Source organism: Plectropomus leopardus, chromosome 9, assembly GCF_026936395.1.
Source record: "Plectropomus leopardus strain MGB_pleo_1.0 chromosome 9, ASM2693639v1, whole genome shotgun sequence".
Classification (NCBI taxonomy): domain Eukaryota; kingdom Metazoa; phylum Chordata; class Actinopteri; order Perciformes; family Serranidae; genus Plectropomus; species Plectropomus leopardus.
Window position 1 is genome coordinate 4,042,099 of NC_142184.1, and position 19,037 is coordinate 4,061,135.

General features: G+C 39.3%; 1 protein-coding gene across 1 annotated transcript in view; it reads left to right on the forward strand.

Moving 5' to 3' along the window:
* The window catches only part of LOC121947286 (XK-related protein 7-like), a 148,473-nt gene that overhangs the window by 119,262 nt on the left and 10,174 nt on the right, over positions 1 to 19,037 (forward strand). Inside the window, exons 10-11 of the mRNA XM_088081714.1 lie at positions 12,897 to 13,096; positions 18,623 to 18,842. Of these exons, the coding sequence (XP_087937840.1) occupies positions 12,897 to 13,096; positions 18,623 to 18,842 (420 nt within the window). The remainder of the gene's footprint in view (positions 1 to 12,896; positions 13,097 to 18,622; positions 18,843 to 19,037) is intronic.

Here is a 19,037-nt window from a genome sequence, read left to right on the forward strand (position 1 = left end):
CCTCTGCTCTCCTTTCTACTTTCCAAATTCTGGCTTCTTTCCTCCTCATTAACCTCTTTCAATTAGGTTTCCCTATAACCCGTATATCTCCTCTCCTCCCCTCTGCTCCTCTTTTCTCCTTGAAGTCGTCACACGGTAAAACGACGGCTCTGAATTTTGTACAACTCCTGAATGACGGATATGTGTGAGAGAGAGAGCAGCGGAGAGATAAAAGATCAAACTTGAGCCCTTGAGTTAAGTGATAACATCACACACACACACACACACACACACACACACACACACACACACACACACGCACACGCATGCACACACGCACAATTCCCAATTAAACACTTCAGCGCTCGACGTGATCTTATCTGATCAGCAGCTCGGCAGCTTTGGCAGCAGCGATCAATGCTCGTTCACCTCCGTTGTACACACACACACACACACACGCACGCACACACACAGTGGAATACACACAAACATCATGTCCTCCCTTCCTGTCCGTGTGTCGCTCTCTCTCCATCACTCTTTCACTTGTCTCCTTTTGCATTTTCCCATTTCAGCCCGTCTTCTCCTTTTCTTTCTCTTTTCCTCCCATCACACTCACACATAATCTCATAACCTTCCTCTTCTCTTCATCTCTCTGCTTTTTCGTCTTGCTCTCTCCTCCTCCCCTCACACTCTCCCGTAATCTCACATCCTCCTCTCTCCGTGCTGGGTTTCTCAGCGTGGCGGTCTAAGTAGGTCGGTGTTGACAGCTGAGCTCCACACAGACAGAGAGGAGACATTATTTCTGCTCTGTGTGGGCTTCCATACAAACACTCACTCACTGTTAGCGGCTCAATCTCGCTGCTCTCGGTATACACATCTATGGGCAGATCTAAATCCCCGAAAAAACCAGAGCAACCTTTGAACTGGATATCAGGTCCAGGCTTTGTAGTTCTGCTTGGCTCCGCTTCAGTCTGAACTCTACAGGTCTGGCATCTGTGCTAAAGTGAACTGGGACCCGACAGGACCTGACGAGGCCTGTGAGGGCTTGGATTTATGTCACATACAGGGTCTATTGGGCCGACTTTCTTGGTCAAACCTTAAACAATCTCAATCGTTTGCCTAAATCTCACCAAACGAACCCACGAGGCAACCACTACTAGCCAATCATAGGGAGAGTTCGGTATCCTAGGAAACGCAAACGTGTCTAAAACAAAGCAACACTTTCTGACCTGCTCAAAGTGAGACAACAGTGAGTGATATATTCAACGTAATCCTCCATTTAAAGCGTAGATGAGAAAGAGCAAAATACAAGAAAATGAAATTAAAGTAAATTTTGATTGCAATTTGTGGATTTGTGGATATCTGTTGACCTACAACAGGGATCATCAGCTACATTTGTCCACGAGCCTCTATTTTTTCAAAGCAGACATGATTGTATGTGTATATATATAGAAAGAAATACATGCTTGTCAGTTTTTATTGGTTTTTTTTTAGAAATAATTTTTATTAAAATTAACGAAACAAAAACTTAAATTGATAAATTTCATTAATAACATATTAACAAAAAATATTTTTATTATTATCATTATTAGTATTAGTATTATTATTATTATTATTGCCTCAGTTCTCCATCTATGTTCTTGTCAAAAGCTGCCAGACACTATTGTCTAAAACAGAAAAAAAAAGTTCTAGATATACTAAATAATATAATAATATAGTATAATAGTATAATGGGTCAGATGGGAGGCTTTGGGGGACAAAATGTGGCCTGTCAGCCACTCGTAGACGATCACTACTCCATAACATCAGTATAGTCTGATAACATCTGAATTCATCACATCAGTGTCTCAGCTGTGGTAATAACAGGATTAACACATTAAATTTGTGAGACTCTCGTACGAGTTTCTCCACTACTTTAGCCTTGTATGTCCATAAAATGTTTAGACACAATATACAGTTTGTTCATTTGTTTGTTTACAGTATAAAAATTGATGCAGCAGAAACAGAGATATCATCTATTTTATCCCACATACTCTTTTCCCTTTGTCAAAGGGATGCCTACATTACCCACAATGCAATTCAACCACTGACAGTTCAGATGGCGATTTGGGTTTAGCATTAGCAGCTGAAGTAGCCTTGAGTTTCTTCAAGCCACTTGAGCTAATTCATTAATTTATTAAACTCTACACAGCTCCCTGTGGAGCCAAAAGTGCAGCTCCCCTTTGAGTCAGTCGCTTTAAAGTCTGCTGAAAATTTCTGTTTCACACGAAGGACTCAAATATTCTAATATTCCCACTGTATAATGAACAGTAATGAGTGAACAAGTCTGGGCACAGAGTTCTGAAAATGTATCTCGTAATAAAACCGCTGAAATGTTTATCAGTGACCTATTTAAATGCAGTTAGCGGCAGCACAGTGGAGAAAAAGTAACAGCAGCAACATCTGTTACACATGCAGCGCGATCTGAGGGAGCTGCCAGAGCCACTGAAAAGTTTCTCTGAGTAAGACTGTTATTTCTTTATTCAGAAGTTGCATTTGGGCTTGTTTTCAATGAGTGGGTATATTTATGTGCGCTTCACGTACAGAAAAAAACAGATCTGTGAGATATCGCTGTTCCAAAGAGAAACTTTAGACTGCTAAACACCAACACGTCAAATTCAATAAAATATTTATCGTAACAGTAGTTTACTCAGTAGTTTGGTATTTAAGTAGACAACAGTAGTTGACTACTAAAATATTATACTATATAAATAATACTAATATAACTACTCAAAGATTTTAGAATTTTGAGATTTATATCCTGTATCGGAATAAAGCTTAAAAATATCACAATATAATTGGTTGATAGGTTGATAGATATGTTGATTGATATGTTGGTTGGTTGGTTGCTAGATACATTGATTGATTTGTTGGTTGGTTGGTTGATAGATACTTTGATATGTTAGGGTTAGATAGGTTTGTTGGTTGATATGTTGGTTGGTTGATAGATATGCTGACTGATGTGTTGGTTGGTTGGTTGGTTGGTTGGCTGGTAGATATGTTGGTTGGTCGATAGATATGTCGATTGATATGTTGGTTGGTTGGTTAGCTGATAGATATGTTGATTGATATGTTGGTTGGTTGGTTGATAGATATGTTGATTGATTGATATGTTGGTTGTTTGGTTGGTTGGTTAGCTGATAGATATGTTGATTGATATGTTGGTTGGTTGGTTGATAGATATGTTGATTGATTGATATGTTGGTTGGTTGGTTGGTTGGTCGATAGATAGGTCGATTGATATGTTGGTTGTTTGGTTGGTTGGTTAGTTGATTGATATGTTGGTTGGTTGATAGATATGTTGGTTGGTTGGTTGAAATGACATATAACGTTAAATGTATGTTTTTTAATCCTAACACATAAAACATAACAAACAACATAACAAATAAATTAAACTGGAAATGCATATGAACCCTTAATGTCCTAAACCTAGTTACATTGATCCAAATTAAGTTGTATGACGTTAAACAGCAGATGCACTCTTTATGAGCTAAACATACTCTATACTCTTTGATACGGGAATGAAATAGTGCACTTTGTTAGGTGATAGCACCAGTTTTAGTGCTCTGTATGTGTGTTTGTGAGTGCAAGTGTGTTTATTTTTCCTCAATGAGCCTGTACGGGATTATAGTCGGCTGTGTGTGTCTGCCTGCATGTAAACAAAGTGTGTTTTTTGCGTGTGTGTGTGCACATAGATGTCTGTCTGTGTTTGCGAGCGCTGCAGAGCCTAGAGCTGTCCTGTGTGTATTCAATGTGTTTAATTTTGAGATTTTTGACAGCTGCATTATTCACAGACTAGCAGGAGGTTGACTGTTCTAACCTCCACCCACCCTCTGCAGGGGGCTTTTTCATCTGCTGGGGGGCTCTGCCATGATGCTGACACAGTAACGTATGCCTGTGTGGCTCCATATCGCCACAGCGTTTTTTATTTTTTAAACATTCACCCATTTTAAAACTGCTTTGTGCACCAGTTTAAAGGTAGAAACAAAACACCCATAAATCACAAAGTGAGGCTGTGAGCACGTCGCGGTCCCGTTAATGAAGACGTTGTAGATTTACCTAATTTGTCTGAATTAAATTCTGCTGTTGTTATGCTCACCGCTCTTGATGAGTTCTGCGCGCCGTAGACACAAAGGAGAGACAAAGTGAAACTTAAATGAATATAAATTGTTTTTCTTGTTCAATTTTGCTGTTAATTTAACCTTGAAATAACCGTGTATCCCTTTAGATCACCGACTGGAGATCCATGGTAACTGTTTTGCATATTCCTATTCACTGCAGGAGTGTGTCCCAACATTCAAAGATATATTCTCTATACAGGAGGCACACTACAGGGGATTTTAGGGAGTCTGAATAAATCCTATAGCTTCTACTTTTGCTGCTGTGCTGATAGTGTTCATGAAGAGATCGTGACTGCAGGCCCCACATCGAGATTTAATCAAAGTCCGTCATGGATGCAACATGCATGAGATTACATATGTTTGGTTTGGTTTTTGTGAAGTTTGGTTGAGTTGAGTTGAGTTTGGTTCAGATTAGTTTAGTTTAGTTTAGTTTAGTTTGGTTTAGTTCGGTTCATTTTGGTTTAGTTTATTTTAGGCTAGTCTGGTTTTGGTTAGTTTAGTTTGGAGCTCGGACGCACTTATAGGGCAGGTGGAGAGGTCCCACAAACAACCTGCTTTCGTGTGGGAGTCCAGAGTTGGCGTCCCGTGTGTGTGTGTGTGTGTGTGTGTGTGTGTGTGTGTTTTTCGACACTTCACCCTGTGCCTCATTTGCCTAAACGTAACCATCCACGACAGTCCGCACTTGTACATTAAAAGGGTCCATGTCACGTCATCCCACTATGTGCATATGTTAACATGACCATAGTGGCGCACTGTAACGTCATAGAAAGACGCGGCAAGGATAACTAAACTGTCACAGGTTGATGTGGAAGGTCACCGACCGTCACTGTCAATGTGATAAGTTCAGAGCGAGAACGAGTTGTTGATGCAGGAGTCCGGTGTGCACTTTCCGTCTGAATGTGATGGTTTTTTTTCGACATCGTACCTCTAATTCCTAAACTTAACCATCCGTGACTTTGTTGCTTAATCCTAACCATCGTCCCAGCCATGTGCATTTGTCGACGGTTGGCGTTGTGCTCATATTTTCTAAATATAACCACGTGCTGCGTCATCCAGCCATGTGCATTTGTTGACATCACAGTAGCAGCATCCCAGAACAACTGCCACAGAGGGATACCAAAAACGTCATAATCTGACACGAACGTTTACTGACAGAGCGGCACCATGTGGCGAGTTGAACGTTTTGGAGCTCCTGGTCCGAGGTCAAATAAAAACGGCACATCCTTCAGTCGTCCTGTAAGATGGCCGCTACTTTTATTTATATATTTCTTGCACAACATCTTCCAACACGTCTCAGCCAATCAGAATTGAGCACCAGCGCTGTGTGTTTCATAACAGACATTTGATGGCGGAGTGTGTAAATGTATGTACACACACAGACACACACACAGACACACACACGGGCCTACACATAGAGAGGCGATAAATGCCACTGATTGCTGGCGTGATAATGGGCAGGTTGAGAGTCTCTTCAGACAAGTGATGAAGGTTAAAGAGCGTTTTCTCTCTTTCTCTCTCTTTCTCTTTCACTGGCTGAAAGATTTGCAGGATCTGGAGAAATTTGTGTGCATGAGTCAAGCTAATAGATCAGCAGCTCGTTAAAAGCCCGGTGCTGGTATCAATTTATCGCCGTGGAGACTGATGAGGGCGCGGGTCAAAACTCCAGTCCAGGCTTTGATCAACTGCGGGGACGAGTTATTAATAAACACTCTCCCCCGCTGGTCTCCGTTGTCCCTCATCGATGGAGGATTTACACTAACGGCCCGTCTGTCGGTGATGTCACCGCGGGTTAGATGTAGTTATAACATCAGAAAACCATACACTGATGTCATTAGTCTTGCAAGCTGTAGATACAGAATTAATCATTAGGAAATAATTGAGTAATTTCACATTATAGCAGCCTCCTGGTGCCAACTCTCCACTTCTGATATCATCAGAGTTATTATTAGTCTCGTTTGTCCCTCCAGGTAAACAAATCATTAATTACTCCTGACTCTAATATCTGTTTCCTGGCCTTTGTTTACCGCCTCTCGCTGTGTCCTCAATGTGCGTCCGCTGACCAATTTCAACTCAATGAGCCGTAATGATGAGAAATCTGCAGCCTGTGAATTGATGCCTTAGCAGGAACTATAATTATTACAATAATGATCCTAATTATAAAAATGGGAAGTCATCATTTACATGTACGTCTAAGACAGATTGTGAATATCAACAGAATACCTTTCATACATTTTTAGCCGGATTATTTATTTATGTATTTTTGGTTACATCAGGTAGTTCAGGGTGGGCAATATACGAATATACTATCATCTTACTCACGCATATACAGTCACAGTTGTATTTTTGAAGAATTTTGCAATTTGCAATAATTGGCCCTCAACAGTTGTGGTTGTGAAGAGGCAGCTAACGGCTTATTAGGTTTGCAGTGAAATACAGCAGATACCCAATTATCAGGGAATGTTCCCACAACATTAACATTACCTACGAGTTGCAATAATGTTTTGATTTATTTATTTATTTATTTATTTCGAACATGTAAAAAAGGAAATAGAGAAATTATTTTGCAAAAACAGACAGACAAAAAAAAAACAGTAATAATTACAGACAATGAAAAATGAACATTAATTAACTGGTTTCCTTATTCATTTAAACCTGTACTACAATTTATGACATAAATACATACATGATTTTTCATGATTAATTACAGAAAAAAGAAGAAGACAATGTAGGAAAAAATAGCTATTAACCAAATAAATAAACAGTAATTAAATATAAATAACAAATACTTAAATAAATTATTAAAAGAAAATAAATTATTTTGAAAAAAATATTATGAAAGAAATAATGTTCCTATAAGGTTAAATGCTGTCTAATCTTTAATGTTTTAACTGCAACATTTTGAGGATGTTTTGGTGATGTTGAGAGGTGACAGATCACAGAATGTTTTTTTTTAATAAAACGTTCCCACAATGTTACATGAGAACTAAAGAGGAACATTTTAAAAGCCTTCGTTCGAGAACATATTTTTGAGGCCTGAGATTACAGACCATTTTTTAAAAATGAAAATGTAATGTCATGTGATATGTTAACAATGGAAAACATTTTTTTTTTAATTTTTTTTTTTATAGAGAATAATACTCTAACTTTAAAGAGAACGTTCTGCAAACTAAAAGAACACGTGTTATTAAAACATTTAGTTAAATTATACATTTTTAAAGCGTTTTTAGAACCAAATATTGCTAACTGGATAGCTGGATGTAAACGAAATTCTTGCTCAAGCATTTTATTTAACACTAAGTAAGTAAGTAACACTATGTAACACTACTTTATTCAACTTTTTATAACATTTTTTTATTTGAATTTACTACACCTACTTTAACTTTATTATGACAGTAGCTGCTTTATTTAACTTTATTGTAACTAGTTCATTTCATAGTTTTTTCTCTTCTTTCTTTTTATTCACAATAAAGACAACACATGATGAGAACCACAAAATAAGAGTACAGACAAGCGCATGAAAGTAAAACTAACAAAACATCACAAATAATACCAGCAATGGAAGTACCTCAGCCAGAAAAATTTCATAGTTTAGTATTTTCGTAGTCTACAGTAGTTAAGAGGAGATTTCAAAATTTGAAGATGTATATTGTGTATTGTGATATAGCCTATAAATATAGTGATATTGTTACTACAACTCATATTTAGGGTTCACAAACTAACCAGCTGATTACACTTTGGTAAGTTTTGTCTTTGTGGTTTATGGACCTTTTTTTTTTTTAAACTTTCAATTGTGATTGTTGAACATCCCAATCCAAAACCAAGAGCATTTATCTGATGCTGTAACAGCCTTCGGTATTTTGGGAACGCTTTCCATCAGATTTTGGACGCTGGCTGCAGAGATTTGCTCCCATTTAGCCACAGCTCTGATGCTGGCTGATAAGGTCTGGCTCTCAGTCCAGTTCATCTCAGAGGTGCTGGATGGGGTTGAGGTCAGAGCTCTGTGGAGACCAGTCAAGCTCTCCCACAACAAACTGGGAACGCTATTTCTTTATAAGTCTGGCTTTGGGGGAAATGTCACGCTGAAACAGATACAGGCCTTCACTGAGCAGCTGCCACATTGTTGGAGTTTGACCCTTTTGTCTAAAATATCACTGTATGTTTTCACATTCAAAGCTCTGTTTGGGTGAGACCAGTCTCCCACTGGAGACCTGGCCAAGACAGTCAGCAATATTTAATTGAATAATTTTCTGAAGTTTCTGAGATTTAGACGCTCGTGAAAGGCATCTGAAGGAAACACAAGAAAACTGACGGCGATCCAAGTGTTAAAGGGTTAACATCTGTGGCGGTACTTGTGCTAACCAACGTCTACTGTATGTAATACAGTGACAATGGATCAATAACTCATACAAACCTTAAAAAAAACCCAAACTATCACTTTCAGTGCAGTACTTGCGTAAATGAATTAGAATAAAACTGCAAATAGTTTAATTTTGGGGGGCACAATAATCCCACAGCCTCCTGATTGGGCTGTTAAAAGCGCTGCTGCTGCTTCTGGTGATTTCAGTTAAATTACAAATCTGTGCCTCCTTCTCCTTTTTGCTGCTGATCGCTGCGTTTCAACTGTTGACCTGTAATATTCGTTTAAAGGGGATTTAAATGAAGTGTGTGTAAGAGTTTAATTTCTTCTGTGTGTGTCTCCCTCTCCTTGGGTTCATTCTTGGCTCACCATCACACTTGGCAGCAATTCTCTAAAGACTTTACACACACACACACACACACACACACACACACACTCTCAAGCTCTTTTTGCAAATGTTCAGGGTCTCAGCGGTCCAACTGTGGCCTTGTAGATAGTAGAGTTTTGGCCGAGAGGAGGAGAGGAAGAACACTCAGAGGAAGGAGGATAAAATAAGGATACAGAGGAGGAGAAAAGAGGAGCGACGGAGGTGTGAGTGGAGAGGAGGAGCAGGAGGAGAGGATTCGTATAGATTTTATAGATTGGGAGCTGGAGGCAGAGAGAACGCCTGAGGGAAGAACAAAATAAATTGGAGGGAGAGTGAAAGAGAGACAATAGCTGCATGAAATTGGATTGAGGGAGGAACAAAATGAGAGATAACAAGCAAAGGAAAGGGGGCAGAAAACGAGAGAAAGGGACAAAAAAGCGGAAGATGAAGATAAATGGAGAAATCAACACTGAAAGAAAGGCAGAGGATGAAAGACATACTCACCAAGTGAGAAAAATAAGACAAGTGAGAGAAAAGGCAAACATAAATAGCAAGAGGATAGAAAGAAACGTGTTGACAAAGAAAGACTTAAGGAATAAAACATTTATGTTACTGTGAAACAAAAGGAGAAATCTGAATCTAGAGAAAAGCTTCTTCCAAATTTAAAGGAGCAGTGTGAACAATTTAGGGGGATCTAGGGCCATCTAGTGGTGAGGATTGCAGATTGCAACCAGCTGAAACTTAAAATTTCTTTAGTGTTTATTGTTTAGGAGTTTTTTTCAGGAGCTGAATTATCTGCAGAGGTCTCTTCCTCTCCGAAACACACAGACCAGATGATAACAGCCAGAAAAAAAGCTGTAAAAAAAAAAAAAAAATAATAATAATAATAATCTGCGGTAAAGTTTGGCATTTTATCATGGGGGGGGTCAATGACTCGCTGTTGGAGCCATAAGTGGCCACGGATGAACCGCTTTTGCTTTGGCTTAATTTTTCAGCCTCAGAGGACGGCACTTGAAACAGCAGACGTACAATAAAGACAGATAAATAAAGAGGTGAGAGGTACAAGATCCAAAGACAATAAGACAAAAGACACAAATGGAGGTTTACAGAGGTGCAGAGACACAGAGACATCAGGACTGAGAGGAGGAGATCCAGCAGTGCTTGGACAGCAAATTATTTGCAGAGCTACAGATTTCCAGGCTGCCTCGTTGGCCTTCCTGCCTGTCTGTCAGTGTGTGTGTGTGTGTGTGTGTGTGTGTGTGTGTGTGTGTGTGTGTGTGTCTGTGCACGTGAGACATATTGTATATGAAGGTGTGTAGGAGTTGTGCTTGTGTGTCAATCTCATACACGTGTATCTGTGTTTGCCTGTACTTTGCAGGCTTGAAGAGCATCATATATGCTGACGTGTGTGTGTGTGTGTGTGTGTGTGTGTGTGTGTGTGTGTGTGTGTGTGTGTGTGTGTGTGTGTGTGTGTGTGTGTGTGTGCATGTGTGTGTACAGTTCTGGGTTATTTTTACCCCTCTATTTAAAATCTGCTTGGGGATGCAGAAGTGCAGGAAGTGAGTGTCGTCTCACTTTTCCTCCAGCGAGCTTCATTTCTCCTCCACATTTCGTCGTCCTGCTGCTGCACTACTACTACTGTCTGCCATCCTCCTCTCCCATAATGCATCAGTCCCTCCTACCACACACACTAACATCAGATGCATTTCAATCACAACTTTCAGTCATCCATCCAACGTGTGACTCCTTAATCACAAAATACACAACAATCCATCGTAAATGAGTAAAACAAAGCAGTTACTTAGGGACTGTTCTGTAGCTGCTGCTTCCTGACAGTTTGGGGGATGTTCTTTTTAAAGATAATGTGATTTTCCAGCTTTTTGTCTGAAATCTTTTCTTGATGAAAATGCACAAATTAAATTAATCTGTACTCACCACATCTCAGCCTTTAAAAAAACAAAAAAAAAATGTTTGGCTATCGGTGTCATATCGGCCACGAAAAGCTGGAAATGATCGGTTTATTGGTATCGGTTGAAATAATCATCGTGCATCACTGGTTATGATATCTTCATATCTCACTTAGGAGTCAAAGGAAACCTTTAAGCTTGACAGAAATAGTGATTTGATGTATATCGTGATATATGTCGATATTGACTGATTAATGAAAAATTATCGCGATAAGACTGTTTTTCCATATCACCCAGCCCTACCTACACCTACTGGCCTGGCATGCATATTACTGGTTTTTGGTTTTTTTTACGGATTACGGACACGAGGATCTCTCTCACAATGTTGTCATATAAACATGTTTTGTTTTTTTGTTTTTTTTTATAATAGCAAATCTTTTTTTATTGGCATTTCTCATTTAAACATGGCTGTCGGTTAAATACCTCATATTTACATTTCTTTTCTTGTGCAACAAAAATTGAAACATCCGGTTGTTTGGGTCAACATTCAGCAACATTTCGCCCTATAGGGACCTTTGAGCTCCTTGTAAGATGTCGTTAATGGCAGCGTTACAAACTGACATTGTCCAGCTGCGTGTCATACTGCTATGAAAAGTGTCGCAGTCTGTCAGCACGTCATACAGTTACGAAAGGTGACTTTTGGTGTCGGTGTGTGACACTGAAATCCTTGACCAAGTGCAGGAATTTGACGACTTTGCAGTGAGAATTGGCTGTTTTAACAGCGGTTAGAGAGATAAGGGAGTCTAGATTGAGTCTAACCTTCAGGTCATTCCAAGAGCTGGAATAAAAAAGACTCATTTTTTAGCCCCCCTTCTGACTTTTGGGATCTGTTACGGTTTAACGACACCCAAGGTGGAACCACTTTGTCCAGATCGTTGAATCGGCCCGCTGCACAGACGTTGATAATTCTGTCTGATATCGGAAACAAACCACTCGTGTAAGTTAATCAACACCAACCAGACATCTGAAAACACAACAAACTCCACCTTTTTTCTAAAGTTATAATATAAAGCTTTTTTTTAAGTTTTCCTGTGTTTTCCTCTTAAACTGACAGCAGGGCCTCTTTAACGTGGACCTCAGCAGGTGAAAATAAGATCAGATCTTTGAGCAGCGCTGCCCATCTCCTCCTCCGCATATCAACATTTCTCTCCAAAAAAAAAAAGCCAGGCTACTCTGCAGCGTTCGCCTGTTGACCCGCTGCGACCCGGCGACCGATACCGTCACTGACACAAAGAAACAACAAAACAAAAGCACATCAGAGTTGAACGGTGACAGGTGAGGGGAAAGGTGTTTCCCTGGAGGAGCGCACAACACTCGAGGTGTTTTTGTCTCCCAGGAGAACAGCGGGCTGACGGCGCACTTTTTCTCCTGAAAGATGTCGTTTAGGTTTTATTCTGCTATCCTCTTGTATCTGTTTGTGTTTACACCGGTTGAGTTCGTCTAATGAAGATTGCTGCTCTAAAACATGCACCTGCAGCGCCTTCATCATACTCTGAGAGATCTTTTTTCTTTTTCTCTTTAGAATTGGTGAGTTCTCACATAAAAATATGTTCTGTTTTATGAAAATCAGAGTTACTGAAAATGAAAGAGTGTTTTGAAAATATGAATAATGTGAATATGTAGACGTGAATCGCACTGACTATGAGGTAATATTTGACGACTTGGGATGGGAATGTGTTGATTTGGGGAATGTCAGAACTCCAAAAGGGTGTCTGACTGTTTATCACTTTGTCGTGCTCTCCAGTTGTTGACACTTTTGATCGATGATTAAATTATTGTTTTCTGAGGATTCATACGGTCTAAATAGTGACTTTTTAGTGCCATCAACTGTTGAAGATATTGTGGTTTTGGTGCCTGACGAAGATTTGATTGATCAAAGCAATCCACAGCAACAAGAAATTAAAAAAAAACATTGTGGGAGCAAAAAATAATATGCAGACTTTACTTTTTGCTATTAAAAATCCTCAGGAAACGTCTGGTAAAAATGATATTCTGAAAGAAGCCGAGGAACGATCAAAGCCTGATTAAAGGTCACTTTTCTAAACCACTCTGTCTCTCTCCCTCAGGTACATCCACGCCCTCTACCTGGGCGCCCAGAGCCGTTGGCACAGCAACGGGCCCCGTCGCCACTTCCACTGGCGGCTGATGTTTGAGAGCGCTGACATCACCATGCTCCGCCTCCTGGAGGCCTTCCTGAAGTCGGCTCCGCAGCTCGTCCTCCAGCTGAGCATCATGATCCACGGAAACGCCGTCCTCCCCCTGCAAGGTCAGTGAGATGCTGAGCACTTCCTGCCTCGACGAGTCGTACGGTACAGATTTAGAGATTCCTTCGATTGATAAAACTCGACTCACCAGCTGCTGAAATTTGGAACGCAGATGTGCTATTATGGTGAAGTCAGATGGAGCTTGAAGGGATGTAAAAAAACCAAATCATATATATCACTTTAGCGCTGTAAACTTTTGACAGTGGTGCATGAAGACCTTTAAGTCACACTTTAGTAAAAGATGACTTTGAAAATAAGGTAATTTCACCTTTTTTAATATTACAGAGTAAAATTAAGTAAAAAAAGTTTCTGATATTCACTGTACTTAAGTATCAAAAGTGATTGTGAGGCAAAGCAGCTTTATTTATATAACATATTTCATACAACATAATAATTCAAAGTGCTTTACAGAGCCAAAAAATCTAAAAACATACTAAAGAATACAGATTTACAATAAAAGACTTAAGAGATAAGATACGAAAGGCAAAATTAGTATTATTATTATTATTTTTAATTTAAAAAAATCAAAAATAGCAATTCCAAACAAGAGATGCAAAGATAAAAAATAATTTTTAAAGTAATATAAAATCCAGTTTAAAAAATAAGTTTGCAGTCATTAGTGGGTGGAGTAGGCAGTGTTAAAGAAATAAACATTTTTAGCTTTTAGATTCATATTTCACGAGCATTGTATTGTAATGAATATAACTACGTATTGAAAGTTAAAGTAAAACAAATGCTGTTAATCTAAAAAAGGCAAGCAATCAGAATTTTGAGAATTATGAAGTTTATTTCTTGGTGACATACATCACCTTAAATGGAGCAAACATTACATTTATTTTTTTACAATAATTTAATTTAAACAAAATCCAATTTTCCATTCCCCATACCTTCATTAATCCATTTGTCCCTTACCCGCCCCCCTAAGATTAAAAGTTTGCAGAAATATAAAAACTCAGGTAAAATACTTAGGCATTTTAACTACCACTTTTAGAGTACAATTTTATCATTACTGATAAAACCTATAAAAATAAGAAAACTGACAGTTATCTTCTTTTATTGGACTTTATCAGCCGTAATCAGCCGAGAGAGAGTAAGGTTTAATGAAGGGGGTGTGTGTGTGTGTGTGTGTGTGTGTGTGTGTGTGTGTGTATTGAGAGCAGATATCAGTAGGAGAGTCAATGCTTTATTCATGCACCTCTTACAAGTAGCAGATTGGCCTTTGATGAATAAAACAAAACTTTCTCTCTCTGACTCAGATACACACACACACACACACACACACACACACACACACACAGAAGTCAAGTGTCAGACACACATTTGAACTGCACAAAACACACAGAACACACACACACACGACCAACAGAAAAGCTTACAGACTGAGTGATGTGCATTCCCAAAATTATCCAGTGGTCAGTTTCTATGAGGGGACACTGACTCGACGGTGCATCTCAGTGTAGCACGGAGAGCGGCGTGCATGGCCGCAGTGACGGTCATCCGAGCAAATCATCCATGAGCAGCTCCTGTCCGGCTTGCAGGAAGTCGAGCGGAGCTTTTTCAGCCAGTATTAGCACATTTGTGGCCGTGTGACAGAGATACCTGTGCAGGAGCTGCTTCAGGGCTGGAGCGGTTTCACAGTGTAACAGTATGCCAGGGTATTTCGAAATCCCCAAATTATGTTTTTCAATAATGTCATAAGTATGTCAATATGTCTCATACAGCTATGAGTGCGCACACACACACACACACACACACACACACACACACACACACACACATTTCTGTCTATATTTGGTAACTACACATTCATTTTTGGGCACTCACAGACTCTCCCACACAGCGTAGATGACCTCAGAGCTGAGATGGCTCATTGATTAATCAATTAGCCAACCAATCAAATTGATGCTCTATCAGTGCTGCCAATTAATCATTCAAGTCATCTGTTTTGTACAAATCCCAAACATTCACTGGTTCCAGTTCCTCCAAATGTCTGGATTTGCTGGGCTTTCCAAGCATAACAAACTGCATCTGTCTCTTTCTACCCATAATCCCCTTGTTTGGGGTTCATTTCCTCGGTAGCAGCTTTAATTTCTTTTCTTAAAATGCGTTCCAGGAAACGTGTCACGTTATTGAGGTTTATCAACTCCAGTATCAACAGGACGTGGTTGTTCTTTAGGATCGGTGGCTTTGGTCGGCTTGGTTCAGTTCTTGTGTGACAGCTATCTGAAGCTTGAAAATAGGGATCCAGATAGCAGATAGTGTTTTAAAATATATATTCAATAACATTTTAAGATTTAAAAAATAAATCAATAAAGTGCATGTATTATATGGTGACATTTACAACCTACAAAACTCACTGATGACTGAATGGTCCCAAGACATTTATTCCAACAGTGTGAACATTGGTTAAAGGGATGCAGATTTTCAAACAGCTTTAAATCATAAAAATGTTGGTAGTATGTGTATATTTGGCTTGGGCGGTATGTAACATTTCATGCCTTGATACCTTCCTGAAATTTCACCAGTATACGGTATATGCCAGTACAAGTGACACATGATAAACAGAGAGACAGAGGGGCTGAGCGAATCAATACACAGCTCTACAGTAAAATGAGATTTTGGTCAAATTTGCTCTACAGTTGCAATGATTGGACTAAATTACAAGGTTAAGCTGAATTCATTGGGCTTGGCAGATTTTGCATTAATTTTTGTGTTTGAGGGTGAGTTACTTCCAGCTTTTCAGTTAAAAAAGACATAATAGAAACCCACAAAATGTTTTAAAAGTTATATTTTCTCCCATATTTTTTTCATTAAACAGGTGCGTGCTGTGCACTACAATGAGTTTAATAGATAAGGAGCACCTGTATTTATGACGGTATTGAAAAACAGACCTTTGGGATTTTTAAATACCCTGATATACCGTAATACCGTGATACCACCCAAGCCTACTTTCTACCACATAAACTTTATCTTTCCAGCAGAGAAATACTATTTGAATTCGTTAAGATACAATAAATATGGTCATATGGTAGGTGGACATGACAGTGCATGTTCATGTCAGATTTTAATTGTGTTTATGAAAGGTAAAACTATATCAAGTAAAGGATGTTTGAGGTATAAAAACACCAGAGGACATTCACAATACTCCAAGATGCATAATCCACTTCATAATTGAAATGTAACAAAGAAAACACTAAAAACATACAGTTAAATTAAATACTACTAAAACAAGGAACAATTAAAATATGCCCTGAAGCAGTGCTCAAAACCCACTGTGAAATAAAGCTGTCCTTCTGACACTCACAACTAGAGAACCAGAACATCATCATTCTGTATCTTTGTGTTTTATACATTTTGTTTGCACAAAAAAAGGTGTTTTTCTATGTTCTAAAAACTTGTAATCCATGATTATGCAAAAGAGCCTGAGCTGGTTTTTAGTGTGTAGAATGAAAGAAAATCACAGCAATCTGCATATCAACTGAGCACAATGTAAATGTAATAAAACAAAAAAGTCCTGCATCACTTTAAGGCCTATTGATACAAGCGACTTTTAAGAGGAAAATAAAAAGTTTCCTTTTTTCTTTTATGAGAGAAAATAGTTACAAAGCTGCAGAGGAACGCTTCACAGAAAACAGTTTCAGCGGGACTCCACAGTGTCCCTTAAACAGCGACCACATCGACCTAAAAAACTGCAACTGGGACTCACTTTAAGAAGAGAAACTTGTTTTTAACAGCAGCAGTTTTGTAAATATCGATTTCAAATACCAGTACGTGTCTACATGAGAGGAATATTAAAGTTCTCTCCCAATCTCCTCATAAAAAAAAATTTAAAAATAAAAAAAATCCAGGATGATCAAAATGACATTAAAATGCAAAGTTGGTGCTCTTTTTCTGCTCAAATTTTAATGCCTTCTCAGTGTGATTCATGGCTAATTTGAGACAAGACTGCAAGATTAACACACATGAATGTTTAATGTCTTAAACTGCACTCTGGGTGGCTCGCAGCGCGCCCCGGTCACGTGTGCGGGCTGATGATCGTTTGACTTCAGCAGAAACCGGTTCAGGTCCATCTGAACAAGCAAGGAGGAAACACATGCAAAGATGCTACAGTAGTATTTTAGCATGGAGACATTAAGTCATTTTCCTATAGTTTGATTTTCACCAGCAGTTGTTTTATTTGCTCTGATTCAGGTAAAGATATCGTGAAAGAATACATCAAACACAAAAGCCCTCAACTCTCCACTGGATGGCATCAGGTTGAAACGCTGCCAGTAATGACATAATATAAGGTACCATGAGGTCCCTGTAGGGCAGGCGGGTGGGGTGCTAAATAGGTCTAACTAAAACCACGGACTTTTACTCAAGAGGCAGGTGTTCGCCTCCTATAAAAAAGAAAAAAAAACGTCTAAACCTAACCACCCGTGCTTTTGCAGCTTAATCCTAAACGTGCAAAATCCTGAACATTCAGCAAAGTCCTCGCGCACTCCTTTGTGGATTCTTGTTTGTATTCTTGGTTCACCACAAAGGCAAAAAAAAACCCCTAATGAATTCAACTTAACACAGCATGAATAATATACATGATCTACAAATGCTCATTTATGTATTTTTTTTAACAAATATCGGCAAAATTTGGTGTTTGTCATCAGATTTGACATCTCACAGTCAGTCTCATTGGTACATTATACTGCAAAGTGTGGTTAAAAGCTCTGGGAAAAGCTCATGAATGAACCTTGAGTTGAATTTTTTTTCTCACACTAATATTTCCTTCAGCCCGGTCAAATATCACCGCTTTCTTAATGCAGCATAAGATAGAGACGCTAAAAGCTTCCTTTTGCGTGGTATGATACGCTGACGGTGGCGTCAGTTTGTAATGCGGTCGGACAGAGCAGATGGATATACTGCTGGATTGCAACAGGTTGAAACGCTTCCGGTAATGACGTAATTTAACGAGCTGAAAGGTCCTTATGTGAGCACGAGGGGTGGTGATAGGTCCAACTAACCACAGACTCCAATATAAGCGTAGAGCCAATCCATGATGGTTTTACCTTAAAAAAAACACCTTTTGCACTTTTGCTGCCTTAACCAAACCTTTCGTTTTGTGCTTTTGTTGACATGTTGCATCCCAGAAAGTCAATAGCAGACACAAAGGGATACTTAGAACGGGTTAATTTCCTTCCATGCTTTACCTTAAAAATGCATCAGGTATTTGGTTACCGTAATTTCTTTGCACTAATCGGTGGATTCACTGTTGTGAGTTGAGACCTCATCGATCTCTTCCATGTTGGTGACGCTTGTGCAGAATGATTGCATCGAAGGTTCAGAGCTGATTCGACAGAAATGTTGTGCTGGTGTTTCAGTCCAAAGTTTTTGTTTTAATCAGGCTTTGTTTTTATGCTTTTTTTCAGTCATCTCCCTTCTTTCCTTTCATTTCCCCCTTCATCACCCTTATGTCTTTCTATTAGTCCTTCTTCTTTCTCCTCCTCTTATTTTTCCTCTCTGTCTCTCTCTCTCTCCGTCTGTCCCTCCAGGTCTCTCGGCCTCCGCCTCACTGGTGTCTCTGGCCTGGATGATCGCCTCCTACCAGAAGGTTCTCCGGGACTCCCGCGACGACAAGCTGCCCATGTCCTACAAGGCCGTGATCACCCAGATGCTGTGGCATTTCTTCACCATCGGGGCGAGGACCGTGGCCTTCGCCCTCTTCGCCTCCGTCTTCCAGCTCTACTTTGGCATATTTATCGTCAGCCACTGGTGCGCCATAAGTGTCCTGATGCAGAGAAACTGGGTCCACGATGAGGAGCTTAGCGTTTGATACTTAAAAAACACACGATAATTCCAAATTTTCTAGTTGTCCTTTCTCTCACTTATAGTTACCAGAATAATGTTTTTCTTTCAGTGAGTTGTTCTCAAGTTTATAATTATTATTATAATTATTATAATAAAACC